We start from the raw sequence: 16,229 nt of genomic DNA, 5'->3' as shown, positions 1-16,229 counted from the left end.
TCATCTTACTTCTTTTATTTATTTCCCAGCTCATTTTATCCTCATCTACTACTGATGTGTTCGATCTTTTAAAATCTGTTTTTATGCTCAATCAATTCCCCTTCGTTCCTCCAATGTTCCTCTTGGAAACTGCGGTCAAGACTCATTCATGTGAGGTACCTCTGAGGCTTTGCTAGATATATAAGACAGACTCCTCGCTCTCAGTTACCGTCATACAGAGGCTCAATTCATGTCAGACACTGTAATGTTAATGTTACAATGTATTCTTACTGTGATGAAGGTTTCTTTAAGAAAAATAATACCATAATAGTTGACATAATATTATACTTCTTCTCCTTACTGCAATAATTACATTGACGTTAATATAACATTAGTTATAGTAAAACTATAGTTGTATTAAATAAAGAAGTTTGCTTGCTTTGCCTATTATATCCTTATGAGTGTACATTAAAGTATCTAGACAAGTTTTGTAGACAGTGTTTATAACTGCATAATTAATATACTATCGCATAGCAGCAGGCAGGCTACTTGACCGGAGAAAGAACGTCATGCTATTTACACTCATGTCCATTAATTAAGGATAATGCAAAATCAGGCAAAGGAAGAGATAGAAGCAAAACAAATTTGACTTATTTGTAAAGCTTATTTATTAAACAAAAAGTAAAGAGCAAAAAAAGATGCTATATGTTTGATATTATTAAACAAATTAGCTATTTTTTCTCCCTGGAGCAAATTACAAAAAAAACCTATTTACAAAAAAACCAATATTACATGGTTGGTATGATTGTTAATACATTGTATGTTTCCCAGACGATGCAATACAGTCCGTACAACGCCTAGGCATGCATCAAATTATCGATCTGATCTTGAGGGATATTACACCACTCAAAACACAATGCTCTCCGAAGTTCGGGTAGACATGTAGAAGGAGGTTGACGGGCCGCAACTCGTCGGCCAAGCATGTCCCACACGTGCTCTACTGGATTCAAGTCCGGTGAGAATGCTGGCCAGTCCATACGGGTGATATCCTCCGAATGAAGGCATTCACTTACGATGTTTGCACGGTGAGGACGGGCGTTGTCATCCATAAACACAAATTGTGCGCCCATGGCGCCCCGAGACAAACGTACATGTTGTTCCAGAATGACGTCCCGATAGATTTGGCTAGTCATGGTTCCACTTTGAACATGCAGGTCATTCCTGGAACCCAGAATAATTCCATCCCAAACGAGCACTCCTGCACCACCGTAACGGTGTCGTTCAATGATGTTCTCTTGGTGGTAACGGGTACCTGGAGCTCTCCATATGAAAGTCCAGCGCGAATCAGACTGCGAGCTAAACCTGGACTCGTCGTAAAACATCACAAAAGCCCACTGTTGCGGTGTCCACAATGCATGCTCTCCAGGCTAATCGCAGGCGACAGTGAGTTGCAGTAAGTGGAACGAATCTGACAGGTCTACGAGCATATATACCAATCTGCCCTAAGCGTCTGTACACAGTCTGCCTTGAAATTGTCGTACCAGTGGCTGAAGAAAGCTGACGAGACAGGTCTGAGGCTGTGCTCCTCCTTTTTCTTATGACAGTAACTGCCAAATACCGGTCCTCATTCGGCGTTGTAACTCTGGGGCGACCTGTGCTGTAACGTCTACTCACATTACCATCATCTCGGAATCGTTGCCAAAGCCTCGAGATGACACTCTGGGCAATTCCAAGTTCGTCTGATACTTCCAGTTGGATACGCCCACATTCCAGACGGTCGATAATTCTACCACGTAAAAAATCATCCAAATGCGTCCTTTGTGTCATAACTATTCGGTTATTGCACTGAAATGCTTATAAAGCGCCTGCGAACAATTTTACTTCTTTGCATGTATTCCTTATATATCACTCTCTTACACTCTTGTCATTGTGACGTACCATCGGTGTCATCTGGTTACTTCCTGAAATTTGCATATGATTCTTGAAGATGTGTGTAGTGATTTTACAGGTGATATATTTATTTTAGAGTTCTCCGAATTATCTTTAATTTTTGGACATGAGTGTAATTTTAGGCTCTAATTCTATTCATTATGGCTTTCATTCATTACGGTTTTTCTATTCATTATGGTTTAGCGTTTGATATTTTATGTAGATGGTTTTCTTTACCCACGGCATCTCTAAGTAATATTTCAGAATGCAAATGTAGCTAGGTATTGGGAAAATTGATAGCGTCTTATTGATGCACTGTGCCTGCAAAACTCCTTATGCGGTCTTTAATTTCACCATCCCTGCTCGCAGACTTATACTTCCAATTATAATAATACTTAAATGATGCAATTCAATGAAAATCAAGCCATAAAAAACAAGTCTGAGTGGGTCCGACTTTAAATTTTAGAGCCTTTAAATTTGATGAAATATTATTCATTAGAAATATGTAATAAATAATATGTTCTCAACATGATCTCGATTCTAGAACCATAAAAATTACTTTAAAATCTTATTTTTCATTTATTGTCACAAAATAGAACATTTTTTCTTACAATCAATCAATCCAATCAAAATCCAAACCACACACTTCACTTTACCGAATCAAATCCAATATACACTTCTGAAGTAAGATTTTTGATTTCATACATATTCTAAACAAGCTGCCTCGTGGAATTTGCAGATAACCTCACGTGTACCATAATTACGAACTAATTAAAATTAGCCAGTTAAAATGTTTTCACCAAAAGCTTAATTTACAAAAACAAATGAGCATTGCTTAATTTGCTTCACTAAAATAGTCCGAATGTAGTGATGTGTAATGGCTGCGAAACTTTCCGAAACTCGTACTGCGTCGCTAAATAGTATTTAAATGAAAAAGACTGAAGACATTTGAAACAGAGAAACTTTAAAATACTGTTCTTCCCGAAGATTTGTAAAGGCATGTTCGTTAGATGCATTTTGTACAACCATTTCTTGAAGAAGATGCCCATATACTACCTTCGAAAGTGTTTGCTTGTAATTGTGTACTTTCTTATCTCCACATTTTATTTTTAAACCTTAGGCAATGGAACTCGCAGCTCGCATTTTACGCTTCATGTAATTGAACTTGAACTAGCATTGCAGCAACTTTTATTGCATAATACTGTAACAAATACTGTTTGTACAACCATAACAGGTGCTTTGTTTCATTTCATTCATCAAAAGATAATGATATCATTCACTGAAATGGCATTTCATATCTTTCTGGCCCAGTCATTGGATGAAGCTATTCTACAGCGGTGTTAAAACCCTTTCGACGAAAACCTTGGCCGTTGGAGGGCGCTTCATCCAATAAGCAACACAAACAGCGAGTGTTTGTGGGAACTACACAAAGATCCGTGATATATAAACAAAATCACTATATTGGAGAAAATATGATGTTTCCTTTATAGCCTTCATGCACAACATCAATGCTGTCTACGGAATTTCTGTCACATAATAAAACATTCTGAATGCACCAATCATACTTTATGTTGAAAGAAATAATAGAGGTATACATATCAGTAGAAATGGCATTTTTCATTATTTCCTGTTATATAATGAAGCTCTGATGAACAAGCAGGTTTAACTGATCAGCACTTCCAAATTTACAGTGTATCTGTAAGCGTAACTGATCAGAAACGATGCGAGTAATATATTCCGAATACTGTGTTAAAAGTGTTAAATATAGATCTACCGTCCAACCAGGATAATCGTTAATGACTCTGACTACCGTACCAAGGGCCTCGGATTCGAATTCCGGAGAAGCCATGGATGTTTGTAAATGTCTATGTGGTATAGAGGCACTCAAAATATGCGGTGAGCATAAAGTCTTCTCGAGTAGTTGGTAGTAAGGGAGACCTTCACCCCTCCCCGTGGTGCTCTTCTTCAAAACTGGGGACGGAACTGACCAAAGTCGTACTGTCATTTGTGTAGTGCTAAAGGATTTTGCCAACGATAGGCGCTATTGTGACTGCTTGCCACGATGAATTTCGTGAGCTTGCTCTAATTTCATACAAGCGAGATTAGTCACAACAACAACGGCAATAAATATAGGTCTGTTCCAAATTAGAATACAGCAATATTTCCGTAAGAGCAAAGAAAATCCAAACCAAAATATTTCACTTACCTTTTTGGCAATGTGAGTCATTCAGTTAGTCTCCAGAATTCTCTAGATATAAACATTATTTCATTCTCTGATGTTCTTCTGTGTATAAAATAAATATTTCTGCAAAGGTTTGAATTATATGATTTTGGAATACTTCAAGATTATCTTGTAACCATTTTTAAGATATTTTGATATTAACAATTTAACGTCAAATATTATAAAGAATTTTATATTATGGCAAAATCTATAATTTACCTGGGCTTCTGGCCTTCAGATACGAAGCTGCCTGATATGCGTCTTTTTTTTTTAACTGTGTATGTTTCTTCTTAATCTAGGTGCTATTTATATCCATCCACCTCATAATTCCAATCCTTACCGCCAGAGAGGGCGCAATGAAGGCCGATCCGTGAACAGCGTGTTCAATCCCTTCTCTCATTCCTCACCCTCCAGACAAAGTTCCTTTTCCTATTGCTCTGCGGGCGGCAAGTGCCAATTTTTCCTGTACTGCTGGCTGTCTGGTGGGTCCCTGGGCTCATCTTGCGGACCTCTCTTCTCGTGCTGTGTCACCAACAACGAGAAAAGGATTACAGCGGAAACGTATGGACCAGTGAAGAATGATCCTTGTAAGTAGTTCTTTTGACATGCTTTCTTTTTATTTAATTATTTTAATTTCAAAGCAAATTTTAGGGGTTGAATTTTTAATATACAGGGCTATAACGGCGAAATCTATAGTAAAATGACTTTTAAACCTAGGCAAAGAATTTAATGTTAGATTGTTGCAGATTTTGTATACATATGATGTTTATGCATTTTACAACGATTTGTCATCTATTTAGCTAATGTTAAAAAATTTACGGAATACTTTATTAAATAATCTGCCCGATAGCCTTTTATCTGGGCTATACGTCTGGGTTAGAGTTGACTTTAAGGTACCCCTTGTATTGTCGCGAAATTGTTGTTTCATTTATCGCCAAGTTGTTGTCTCATTTATGACAACCTGAGTAGTTGAGGTCTATGGAAACCTTAATATGACGTAATTGGTTGCGGCGAATTTGAAATTTGGAAAAAATTTGGAAAGTGTGTGTCGAATTTTGGGTAAGAGCTTGTGTATGATGGATTAGTACGTTGTTATTTTGCAGTTTACACAGTAAATTGGCTGAATGTGGTAAGATTAATTTGAAGTTTCTGTAGGATTTGGAATGAAAGGGAGAAAAGCATTAATTGACTGGCGTGTAAATGAAGGTTTACTTAGCAGCCATTATTAAGTGTCATGTTTGGAGGAAAGAAATGCGTATGGTCGAACATCGGATAATTTTTACTCTTATTTTTGTGAATTTATGTGGCGACACCAGTCTACATGTTCTAGTTCAGATAATTTTAGGAAGTGTTTGAATACTGTTAAAGAATTTTGTTTGACTGAAGACGCGTAAATTCGTAAATGAGGTAAGTGGATATTTCCTTCGTGTAGCGCTAAGATGAATTTCCTTTTTTATGTTATTTCGTTGTTTGATTTAAAATGTAGTTTATTCAGATTGTATATTTTTTTTGTTGGCTGCTCCTTTGACTTTTTAAGTGAATATAGTTCGATGTGTACATGGACAAAGACAAGAGAGTGTGCAAAGCCTAGTTTATGCAATTCTCTGATGTTTTTTTAAGTGAAAATAGGTCGATGTGTACATGAATAAAGTCAAGAGAGTGCGCAATGCCAATTTTGTGCAATTCTGAGATGTTTTTTAAGTGAAAATAGGTCGATGTGTACATGGATACCGAGTTTGTGCAATTCCTTGTCTTGTTATTTTGGCTTTGTGTAGCGGCCAATTTGATCGCCGCAAGTCAAAATAACAAGTCAAAGAATTGCACAAACTCAGTACCCATGTACCGCCAAAAATCGTCAAGTTTCGCCAAGGGGTACCCTAAAATATACTTTTACCTACGTCTGCATCATGATTTCTAGGATAAAAATCAAAATCCTAACATTAAATTCCTTCAATTGAGAAGGACTTTTCGTAAAAGTTTTAGCGGTACCGATTTTTAATTTTTTCCAGAGCCCATCAACTGTTAGTGAGTTTGCGCTTAGACAGAGCTCGTTTTTAAAAAAGTAAAGACACAATATTCAATAGGCGAGACGTCAGGAGACTTCAGAGTTCGTTGAAGAGATATATTTGCAATAATTGTATCGGTCTTTATTTTTTCAAGGCATGCAATGGTACTTTCAGAAGTATGACTTGTCGTTTTGTCTTGATGTTGTTTCACTCTTTGAAAGTTACTGGATAAAGAATTTGAACTTTTGTAAATATCGGATGTAAAACTTTCTTTTGATAGTGCTTTGAGTTAATTTTAACATTTTACCACTCGTTTCATTATTAGTTTACCGTTGTAAGAGAATCATGTGGCATTCATAAACCCCTTACTGAAATTTTTGCATTCGCGGAACCAGGTTTCAACGTTTTTCTCCTCGCTTTCTATAATAGAGCTTTTTTGCTGGCATCTAGGTAAGCCCATGGTTCATCGAGGGTAACAATTCAATTCCATTTATCTCCTGCTAAATAGTTTAAATACGGTGTTCTATAAATAGTTACACGCTGAGCAACATGTCCGGCAAAACTTGGTGAACATTATGCATTTTAGCTTTAAAGTTTAGAACATTATGTTTTTAGCTTTTGTAGCTTACCTAAATTATAAATCCTGGTTTACTATTATGATTCTACAGACGTATTGAAAGACTTTGCAGTAGATTTTTACGCCATCCTTTATTTAGCAGAGTTTTAGTAAAGAATCATAAGTTAGAATAACTATGAAACCGTTATTTAACAAGTTAGAGAGTATACGTAACTCAAACAGAACACAAATCAAATACAAATCAAATTTAACAATCTGTACAAACATTTAAATCGAAGTGTTGAAATAAATACTACAATATGCAATATATTCATTTGTAAGTTTTAAACAGCTTTAGGCTTACTTATAAGCCAATGTTAATCAGGAGCATATTCCATAAAAGAAGTAACATGCTGAAAAGCATGAAGCACAAATAGAACGTTAACACAAGATCCTTTTTTTTAAGGGGACATGTTCCTCGCATCAAAACATAAATTGAATATATCATTTGACGCTCGTTTTGTTTTTGATGTTGCGGAGTTTCATTATGCAAAGGTGACACTAATTTATTCTAACAGGATCAAAATATTAATCAAAATATGATGCTGCAGGCTTAAATATATTACAGATTCGTAAGATAAGTTATGTAAAAAAATGTTATGAAACAATTAACCAAACAGTTCTCTAATTAATGTATGACATCAGAAACTCATTTAAATAACTGCAATAATATTTCAAATGTCAGTAACGTTTTTCAGTCGAATACAGAGTATCAATTGCAGTATAATTCGATCTCTAAATTTTAACTAAATGGTTAATAATTCTAGCTATATTTGGCATATAAGTTGATCTTTTACACTCATGTCCATAAATTAAGGATAATGCAAAATCAGGCAAAGGAAAAGTTAGAAGCAAAACAAATTTCACTTATTTGTAAAGCTTATTTATTAAACAAAAGGTAAAGAGCGAAAAACGATGCTATATGTTTGATATTATTAAAAAAATTAGCGATTTTTTCTCCCTGGAGCAAATTACAAAAAAAAACCCTATTTACAAAAAACCAATATTACACGGTTGGTATTATTGTTAATACATTGTGCGTCTCCCGGACCATGCAATGGAGTCCGTACAACGCCTAGGCATGCTGAGTATCAAATTATCGATCTGATCTTTGGGGATATTACGCCACTCAAAAAGCAATGCTCTCCGAAGTTCCGGTAGACATGTAGGAGGAGGTTGGCGGGCTGCAACTCGTCGGCCAAGCATATCCCACACGTGCTCTACTGGATTCAAGTCCTGTGAGAATGCTGGCCAGTCCATACGGATGATATCTTCCGATTGAAGGCATTCACTTACGATGTTTGCACGGTGAGAACGGGCGTTGTAATCCATAAACACAAATTGTGCGCCCATGGCGCCCCGAAACAAACGTACATATTGTTCCAAAATGACGTCCCGATAGATTTGGCTTGTCATGGTTCCAATTTGAACATGAAGGTCAGTTCTGGAACGCAGAATAATTCCACCCCAAACGAGCACTCCTGCACTACCGTAACGGTGTCGTTCAATGATGTTTTCGTGGTGACTGCAAGCTAAACCTGGACTCGTCGGAAAACATCACACAAGCCCACTGTTGCGGTGTCCACAATGCAAGCTATCTACTCCAGGCTAATCGCAGACGACAGTAAGTTGCAGTAAGTGGAATGCATCTGACAGGTCTACGAGCATACAGACCAATCTGCCCTAAGCGTCTGTACACGGTCTGCCTTGAAATTGTCGTACCAGTGGCTGAAGAGAGCTGACGAGACAGGTCTGAGGCTGTGCTCCGCTTGTTTCTTTTGGCAGTAACTGCCAAATACCGATCCTCATTCGGCGTTGTAACTCTGGGGCGACCTGTGCTGTAACGTCTACTCACATTACCATCATCTTGGAATCGTTGCCAAAGCCAGTATATGACACTCTGGGCAATTCCAAGTTTGTCTGATACTTCCAGTTGGGTACGCCCACATTCCAGACCGCCGATAATTCTACCACGTAAAAAATCATCTAAATGCGTCCTTTGAGTCATAACTATTCGGTTATTGCACTGAAATGCTTATAAAGCGCCTGCGAACAATTTTACTTCTTTGCCTGTATTCCTTATATATCGCTCTCTTATACTCTCGTTATTGTGATGTACCATCGGTGTCATCTGGTTACTTCCTGAAATTTGCATATGATTCTTGAAGATGTGTGTAGTGATTTTACAGGTGATATATTTATTTTAGAGTTCAATTTCTGCGTGACTCCGAATTATCCTTAATTTATGGACATGAGTGTATTTATTCCTACTCGATGATTCAGGTTTCGATATTTAAAAGCAGAAAGTCGAAAATATTCTAAATGATTTTTAAAAAATGCAGTAACATTTCATTTCTTTTAATGCAACAGAATATTATTACTATCAGAAAGCTGATAGCAAAAATGAAACCTTTGGTAATTTAGATCCAAAAAATATCCATTCGATGGTGCTATAGCAGCGACAAAAGATGAAAGAAAAATAAAAGGACATTCAAATTTAGAGGATAGTTGACATTAGATCTGGGATTTAAGTATAAATCAGTTTAAAAAAAACGGTTTTACCTACGAAATTAACTTTTAAAAAACTGCGGCTGGCATATTTCACAAGTACACATCAGCTTAGCCACTGAGGAAGGGGTTTCGAAAATGGACCAATGAGCTGCTATTGCTCTTGTGACGCTAAATCTTCGTGCATGTGAGCGTATGTTGTTTACGTTTTAAATTTGCATTTGTTACGCAGTTATAAATGTATGGGGAAAGAATAAAAAATCTCGTAGTGCTTTCGTTTTCTGAGTTTGATTAATCGCTGACATTTCACTTTCCCGATTTTTATCACGCATTAATATTAGGATTGATGTTCTCGGCATACAATGTGGATTACGAGAACTCAAGTGTATATATTTTTTAATTGCGCTGAGAATGACTGAAAGTGTTACAATGAATCTATTGTTTTCTTATTTCAGTGCTTGCATTCTTTTGATTTTTAAAGTGTAAGATTCAGAGTATATATGATCTGATTATATCCATTGTTAACATTAAAAATTATATGTGAATAAATTGAATATACTCGTTATGAATAGGATAAATTCACTCTGTTTAACGAGTATTTCTTGTGTAGGCAGTACATTTAAGAGTGAGCAATTAATGAATGTGAAATTTAACACACTAAATGTATACGAATGCAAATTAGTTAAGTTCACTTTGAATGAAATTCTGCATTGGTTATTATTATAGAACATCTTTCTCATATAGACTGCAATAAAAAGTGCCGACTTCTATTTACATATATAATTGGTGTAAAATTTTTCTCATACGCATAGTTTTATGTAAAGATTGCATTTTAGCTCAGATGTTTATCGCATATTTCTTTGTTATTTACTACTTATTAAGTAATATTTTACAGCGATATTTTTGCAAAGTATCCAACATGTGTTTGTATTTATTTCAACCAGGTAGTGAAATCTTCATAATTTCCTAAATTTGATTTTACTTCGCAATGAAAAGTTTCAGAAGCAATCGACGATGCTTTAATTATTTTGTACAGAAATTTGCGTGGCAGAATATTTTCAACCATCTTTCTTAAATATTAAAGCATGCAAAAGATCATGTGACATGACAGAAATATTACTGGATGCTCATTGGTCCATCCTAGAAGCCACTCCCTCGGTGGCTACACAGATGTGCACTTGTGAAATATGCCTTCGGCTGCACATGAGCCCACCATCACTTCTTCTTTCAGAAGTTTTGCTTAGAATATTATTTGTTTTCATTTATCATAGTAGGAATACTTTTATTTACTTAATATTTTATTTGTAGCAATAAGCATATGTAATTAATCAGTTTCATCAAATATAACAATTTCATTATTAAGTTTGTAGGGAATTATTTTAATTTTCTAATAGTTATTTTTAATTTTCATATCCTTTCCTTTAAACTCTTGTTTCCCATTTACAACTCCCCATCAGAATGCTTTTTCAGTATCGCGTTTTATATAAATGAACAGAACCAGTATTTAACGGGAAGTTCAGGCACTTCCGGAGAAGTGCTCAGAAGTTCTTAGTACAGCGTATTTTGCCTTTGAGCGAAGTCGTTGTTTTAAGCTTATCTTACTACGTTCAGTCGTAGTCTTACGTGCCTTTAATATTCGTAGGTGAGGTTTAATTACGGGCCAACCCAGTTAGTTATTTCTGTACACTTCGGTTAAGTCGGTTAAAATTTAGTTTCTTATTTTTTATCTTAAGGCAAGCTTTTCTGTAAGCCTGAGAGAGGCCGACTGTTATTATTTCTTTGAGTGAACGTCTTTAGATATATCTTTATAGTTGTAAAAAGACTAGCGAATAATCGCTAGACTCTTCATTAAAGTTCTAGTAGCCAAGGACATGTATATTAACTAGAACTTTCTAAGTTTATATAGAAATCCTCAATAAATTTTATACCTGACGTGTAAATCGATTAGATCTTTTTTTTTTTTCTTCAAGGGGCATAAAATACATTTCTAACGATTAATTTGCTTTAAGGTAAATCATGTAGACATATTATTCAAACTAAAATAAAAATTTAAATAATTAAGAAGTGCGTGTAGTACTTTTAAATCGCGTATCGTTATTTTTGTTTTTAAATTGCTCTCAATGCAGTTGAAAAATAATTTAAATACCCTACAGCAATCTTAAAGGCAACTGTCTGGGAAACTGCTCTTCGCCAGAGCGCAAGAAAGATAAATTAAAGATCTTGTATCTCCTGCATCGATTACACTTGTGATTATAAATGGCATGATATCGTTAATATAACTTAATGGCTCACAAAGCGTAAAAGACTGCGCTTAAGTTCAAATGTTCTGATATTCAAATATTTCTGTCTTTACATTATTTTTATTACCTTTCTTTATTTACAACCAATTAATTTCTTCTGTCTGTTGCATGTTATGCTCCTTTCTTTTATTTTTATAATTCAATAATTCTTACTGTATTTCATGTTTCTTGTGTTTGAAGATTGTGGTAGAAGTGCGACCAGGACAAGTCGTATTGTAGGCGGCAATGATGCTTATTTTGGACAATTTCCATGGCAGGTAAGTCTCTTATTTTAGATACCTGACAATGTGCCAGTTATCAAGACTTCAGATATTCTCATCTTAAATTATCCGCATATGTTCTTGCCAGATAAAGTAAACTATGTATTTTGAAGTTAGTCACATGTTTTTAATCTTTATGCTAATTTAAATAAAATAAAAAGATAATACAGTACATCTTATATTTTAAAGAGCTATTAATTTAAGTTAGAGAAATGTGTAAAGTATATAAATTGACCTACAATGTTTTGAAAATACTGTAATCGAAAACAAATACGTATGTCACATACGTTTTGCTGTTCACTACGTACTCCGTGATTCATTGCCTAAACTAACATAGTTAACATAGTTGTTTTTCTAAAATTAAAAGAAACAACACAATTAAATTGCATCAAATTCTTTGCCATGAAAGAAATTTTAAGTTTTATTATATTCAACGTTTAAAAAGATAAGTAATTGTAACTTTGGTGTAGTAAAAACCGAAAAATTATGTTATGGTTTGTAAGCGGTTATTTAAATAAAAAAATATTTCAATTAATGCAGTTGAAATGTAAAAAAACTGTACAAGCACATTAAAAGCTACTTATTTTTTACTTTTGCTGAATAAAATCAATTTCCTATTTTATTTTACCGAAATAAAAAAAAAAATTAAATACTCATTTCAAAAACAAGTTACAATAAACGAAAAATAAAATTACTGAACTTCAGAAAAAATATCTTTTGCCAACAGAAGAGAGATAACTCCTTTATTTGTATGTTCCGAATATCCGGATTGATTGTGTTCTAGTTATCTCTTGGGGGAGAGGGATCGAATAGGAGGAATTCAGGCATACTGGCTAGGTCAGTCAGTATCTATACAGTTTATTCGGTCGTAAGTTCAGGCTAGGCAGAGACCATATGATATTGTCTTGACTACTCCTTGGTTTTGGAGACATTACATGATCTGATTTAAGGTTGTTCTCGAAGGTTTGGCTATCCGTGGTCAACTTTGGGGGACATTAGGTAAACTATAACGTTGTTCTCTTTGTCCTGAATACGTTGCCGTCCACCTAGTCTTTGTGCTATAAGCCGAGACTTTGTGAAACAAAAATTGTTCCCCTGGGTTGACCAGAGGTTTATGCTTCCTTGGATCACCTCTAGGAGTTGGGGCATTTAACTGTGTAAGGTGGCCACACGAGTTAGCCTGGTTTGGGTGTCCCATCCTCCTAGTGCACTGTGGTTCCAGTTAGTCCGAATAACTGGAGTTTTATTGTAATTGTATAACATTTAGAATGCAATATATTTAACAGACGCTAATAAATCAAATCGAAAACAAATACGTATGTCATATACGTTTTGCTGTTCACTACGTACTCCGTGATTCATTGCCTGCATCGTCTGTCTACCCACATTTTTCTGCAAATCATTGTTAAGGGGTATTTGTTTGATGAGTGTAGTTGTCTTTAGAAAGAAGGGGAAAAGATTGCGTTTATTGATATTCTAACCTGTTGCTCTTGTTACATATACATGGTTAGCGATCGATTTAATTTAATTCGCAAGCAGATGTTCAACACTCAAACATGAAGAAATGCTGATATATGGACATCCCTCAAATGTGCGCAATGATGTGTAATCCAATTCTTATCGGCTGAAAGTTTACAGCCAGCCAACAATAAAAAAATCCTTCATCACCGCTTACTAATCAGCTTTCAAGATCAGTAGTTAAGAAGCTGCTATCTAACGCCAGTGGTAGGAAGACTTTGGACTTTGTTGACATTCTTCGTTGGTCTTCATGGACTATTCTCATCGACTGTTTACCGAAAGATGCGACAGTGAAAGTCAGTTGCTTTAAGGTAACACCGGAAAGTTTGAAGACGATGATTAAGGACACTCGACCTGCGATGCTCTCTTGAAGATCGTTCATTCTGAGAAAAACGCAACGCCACATACGTAACGCAACATACGCAACACAAACGTAAGGCAATTGACATCTAAAAAAATCGACAATGCGTCTGGATTACGTTACCCCAATCTTGGCACAATCGTAAATAATCGCCCTCTTAATTTTCAGATGTTTCAGGCAAAAAAGAGGGCCTACAACTGAAAGCTCTTGGTATGGGACATCGAAGTACAAAATGCATTTTTTCATGCTTTTTCAGCTATCACGAAGCGCTCTACAAGAAAAGCATTGATATACTAGTTTGCTCAACAAAATAAGAGGACTGATAATACACATTAGACGAACAATATTTACAATGCAACTTAAAGCCGCATTCCAGTTACATTGCCAAAAAAGATTAAAATTTAATGTCCAAATAGAAATAGTTCAACAGAGGGAAAGAAGAAAATTATCTTGCAATTCCTCATGAGTGTAAACATATGAGGAATACGGTATTGTCAAATTAAAACCCAGATACCAGGATTAGACTGCAATTTCTTGTAATTCTCCTATTTTTTTCGCATTTTGAATCTTTAAGAGTAACTTGTTCCAGGTGTTAGGATCTAAATTCGTGTTCACGAATTTTTTTATTTCTTTGATTAGGGGTATGAAGTTAGAGTAGTTTACAAGAGAACCGCTGTTTGTCGCTTAATCAGATATGTGGTGCTGCCATCTGTTATCAAAAGACAGAAACTTCAAAAAGAACCTGTTATCGTGTAATATTTAATCTGTGCATTAAAAAATGTTCCAGATTGATTACCACAAAATAGCTGTTCATTAAAAATTTTCTAGTCTTAGCCTGAATATTATTAATTAGAACTGTTATTATTATGAAATCATTTATGTTCATTTATAGTACTTTTTGTTTAATTATTTATGTTTTTTTGATTTAACTTACATTGTTACAACAACCCTCCAACCCAAGTTACCAGCATTTAAAACAAGGGCGATTTTAAATTATGCTAACTTACTTTCCAATAAATTAAAGTAAAATTCCGATTTATTGGATATTTTTTTTCCCCCTTAAGATTTAAGAGTTTCTTAAAATTTATTTTCCTATGCTTCTAAATCTATTTTCCCAAACTAATACATTCCTTTAACGTATATTGAGTTTGAAAAATTAGCTGAAAAGTAAGGATTTTACTAAAACAAGGTCACTATTATTTTTTTTTAATTGTGAGGTTAGTTTTAATGTTTGCTATTTTATTTTATTGTTCCATCTTAAAAGTTTTGAACTGAATTGTGGTTTTTTAGGCTGTGATCCAGGTGGGAGGTAGTCGATGTGGAGGTGCCCTGGTGGGAAGAAGATTTGTTGTGACAGCCGGACATTGTGTTGCCAGGTAATGCATTCAAACATGCCGTAAGTATCGAACTTGATAGCCCACATTTATTCCCACAAAATTTGGACTTAACTTATGATAATTAATTCATCATTAAAATAGTGAATTAATTCATTAATAACTAATTCATCAACAAATGAATTAATTATTAACAATAAATAAATTAATTGATTAATATGTTGCATACAGAATAAATAGTCAGTTTGAGAAGTGCTCTGTTTTCTAGCAGTAAATTTATGCTGTATTCTTGTTTCCGCTTAAATTTCTTTAATGTAGCATGAGTTGCCTGCCTTACGACTAGCATATGGTATATTTCCAATACGAAATGTAAGTGCTCTCTCATTACTAACCACTAGCTTTCTTTTATAACGTTATTGCTCTTAGCAGTGATACAATCAAAGCAAGCTAATCTACATTTTAAACGTTAGTAGTCTTTGTTTGATCTAGTTTCAAATACAATGAGGCTTAGTGCATTTCAAATTACAGAAAAGCCTTTTTTTCAGCAAAGTACTCTTTTTTCAACGTACAAAATTATTCTTGAAAATTTTATCTTTTAAAATATATATATAATATTTTGTTCTTGAAAGATTTACTTTAAACATGAAAAAATATTCTGTGCTTTACCATGAAATTCAATGAACCTCTTTTTAGTTTCGAATAGCCCAAATAAACATTGAATTTTCTTAATCAATTAATATTGGTAATCAGACTGGGACTTAAATGAAAGAAATTTAATTTATAAATTTATATTCACGTACCGTATACTGCGGCGTATAACGCGCACCGGTGTATAACGTTCACCTATAATCTCATACTACATATATTAATTTTTAGATACATTCGTCGTATAACGCGCACCGGTGTATAACGTTCACCTATAATCTCATACTACATATATTAATTTTTAGGTACATTTGTCGTATAACGCGCACCGGTGTATAACGTTCACCTATAATCTCATACTACATATATTAATTTTTAGGTACATTCGTCATATAACGCGCACCCTTTTCTCTATGAAGAAACCTAAAAGATGCATGCGCGATGCTCTTATCTTTTGAAGTCATTCATTCGAAGATTTTTTCCACGCGTTCGCTCAATTTTATGCTGGATTAATAAGCGGTAAGGGGAACAGTGCGAGTGTGGAGGGAAAGG

General features: G+C 34.9%; 1 protein-coding gene across 2 annotated transcripts in view; it reads left to right on the top strand.

The window, feature by feature from the left end:
* LOC118185574 (serine protease 33-like) overlaps nucleotides 1-16,229 on the top strand; it is a 157,920-nt gene that overhangs the window by 125,919 nt on the left and 15,772 nt on the right. For both annotated transcript variants that reach the window (XM_085822681.1, XM_085822682.1), the window contains 3 exons: nucleotides 4,429-4,716; nucleotides 11,740-11,816; nucleotides 14,989-15,074. In XM_085822681.1, coding sequence (XP_085678807.1) covers nucleotides 4,429-4,716; nucleotides 11,740-11,816; nucleotides 14,989-15,074 — 451 coding nt within the window. The remainder of the gene's footprint in view (nucleotides 1-4,428; nucleotides 4,717-11,739; nucleotides 11,817-14,988; nucleotides 15,075-16,229) is intronic.

Source organism: Stegodyphus dumicola, chromosome 8 (assembly GCF_044657685.1).
Source record: "Stegodyphus dumicola isolate Sdum_Otavi_A_Nest chromosome 8, ASM4465768v1".
Classification (NCBI taxonomy): Eukaryota; Metazoa; Arthropoda; class Arachnida; order Araneae; family Eresidae; genus Stegodyphus; species Stegodyphus dumicola.
Note: the sequence above shows the minus strand (reverse complement) of the source record. Positions and strands in the feature narration are given on the sequence as shown.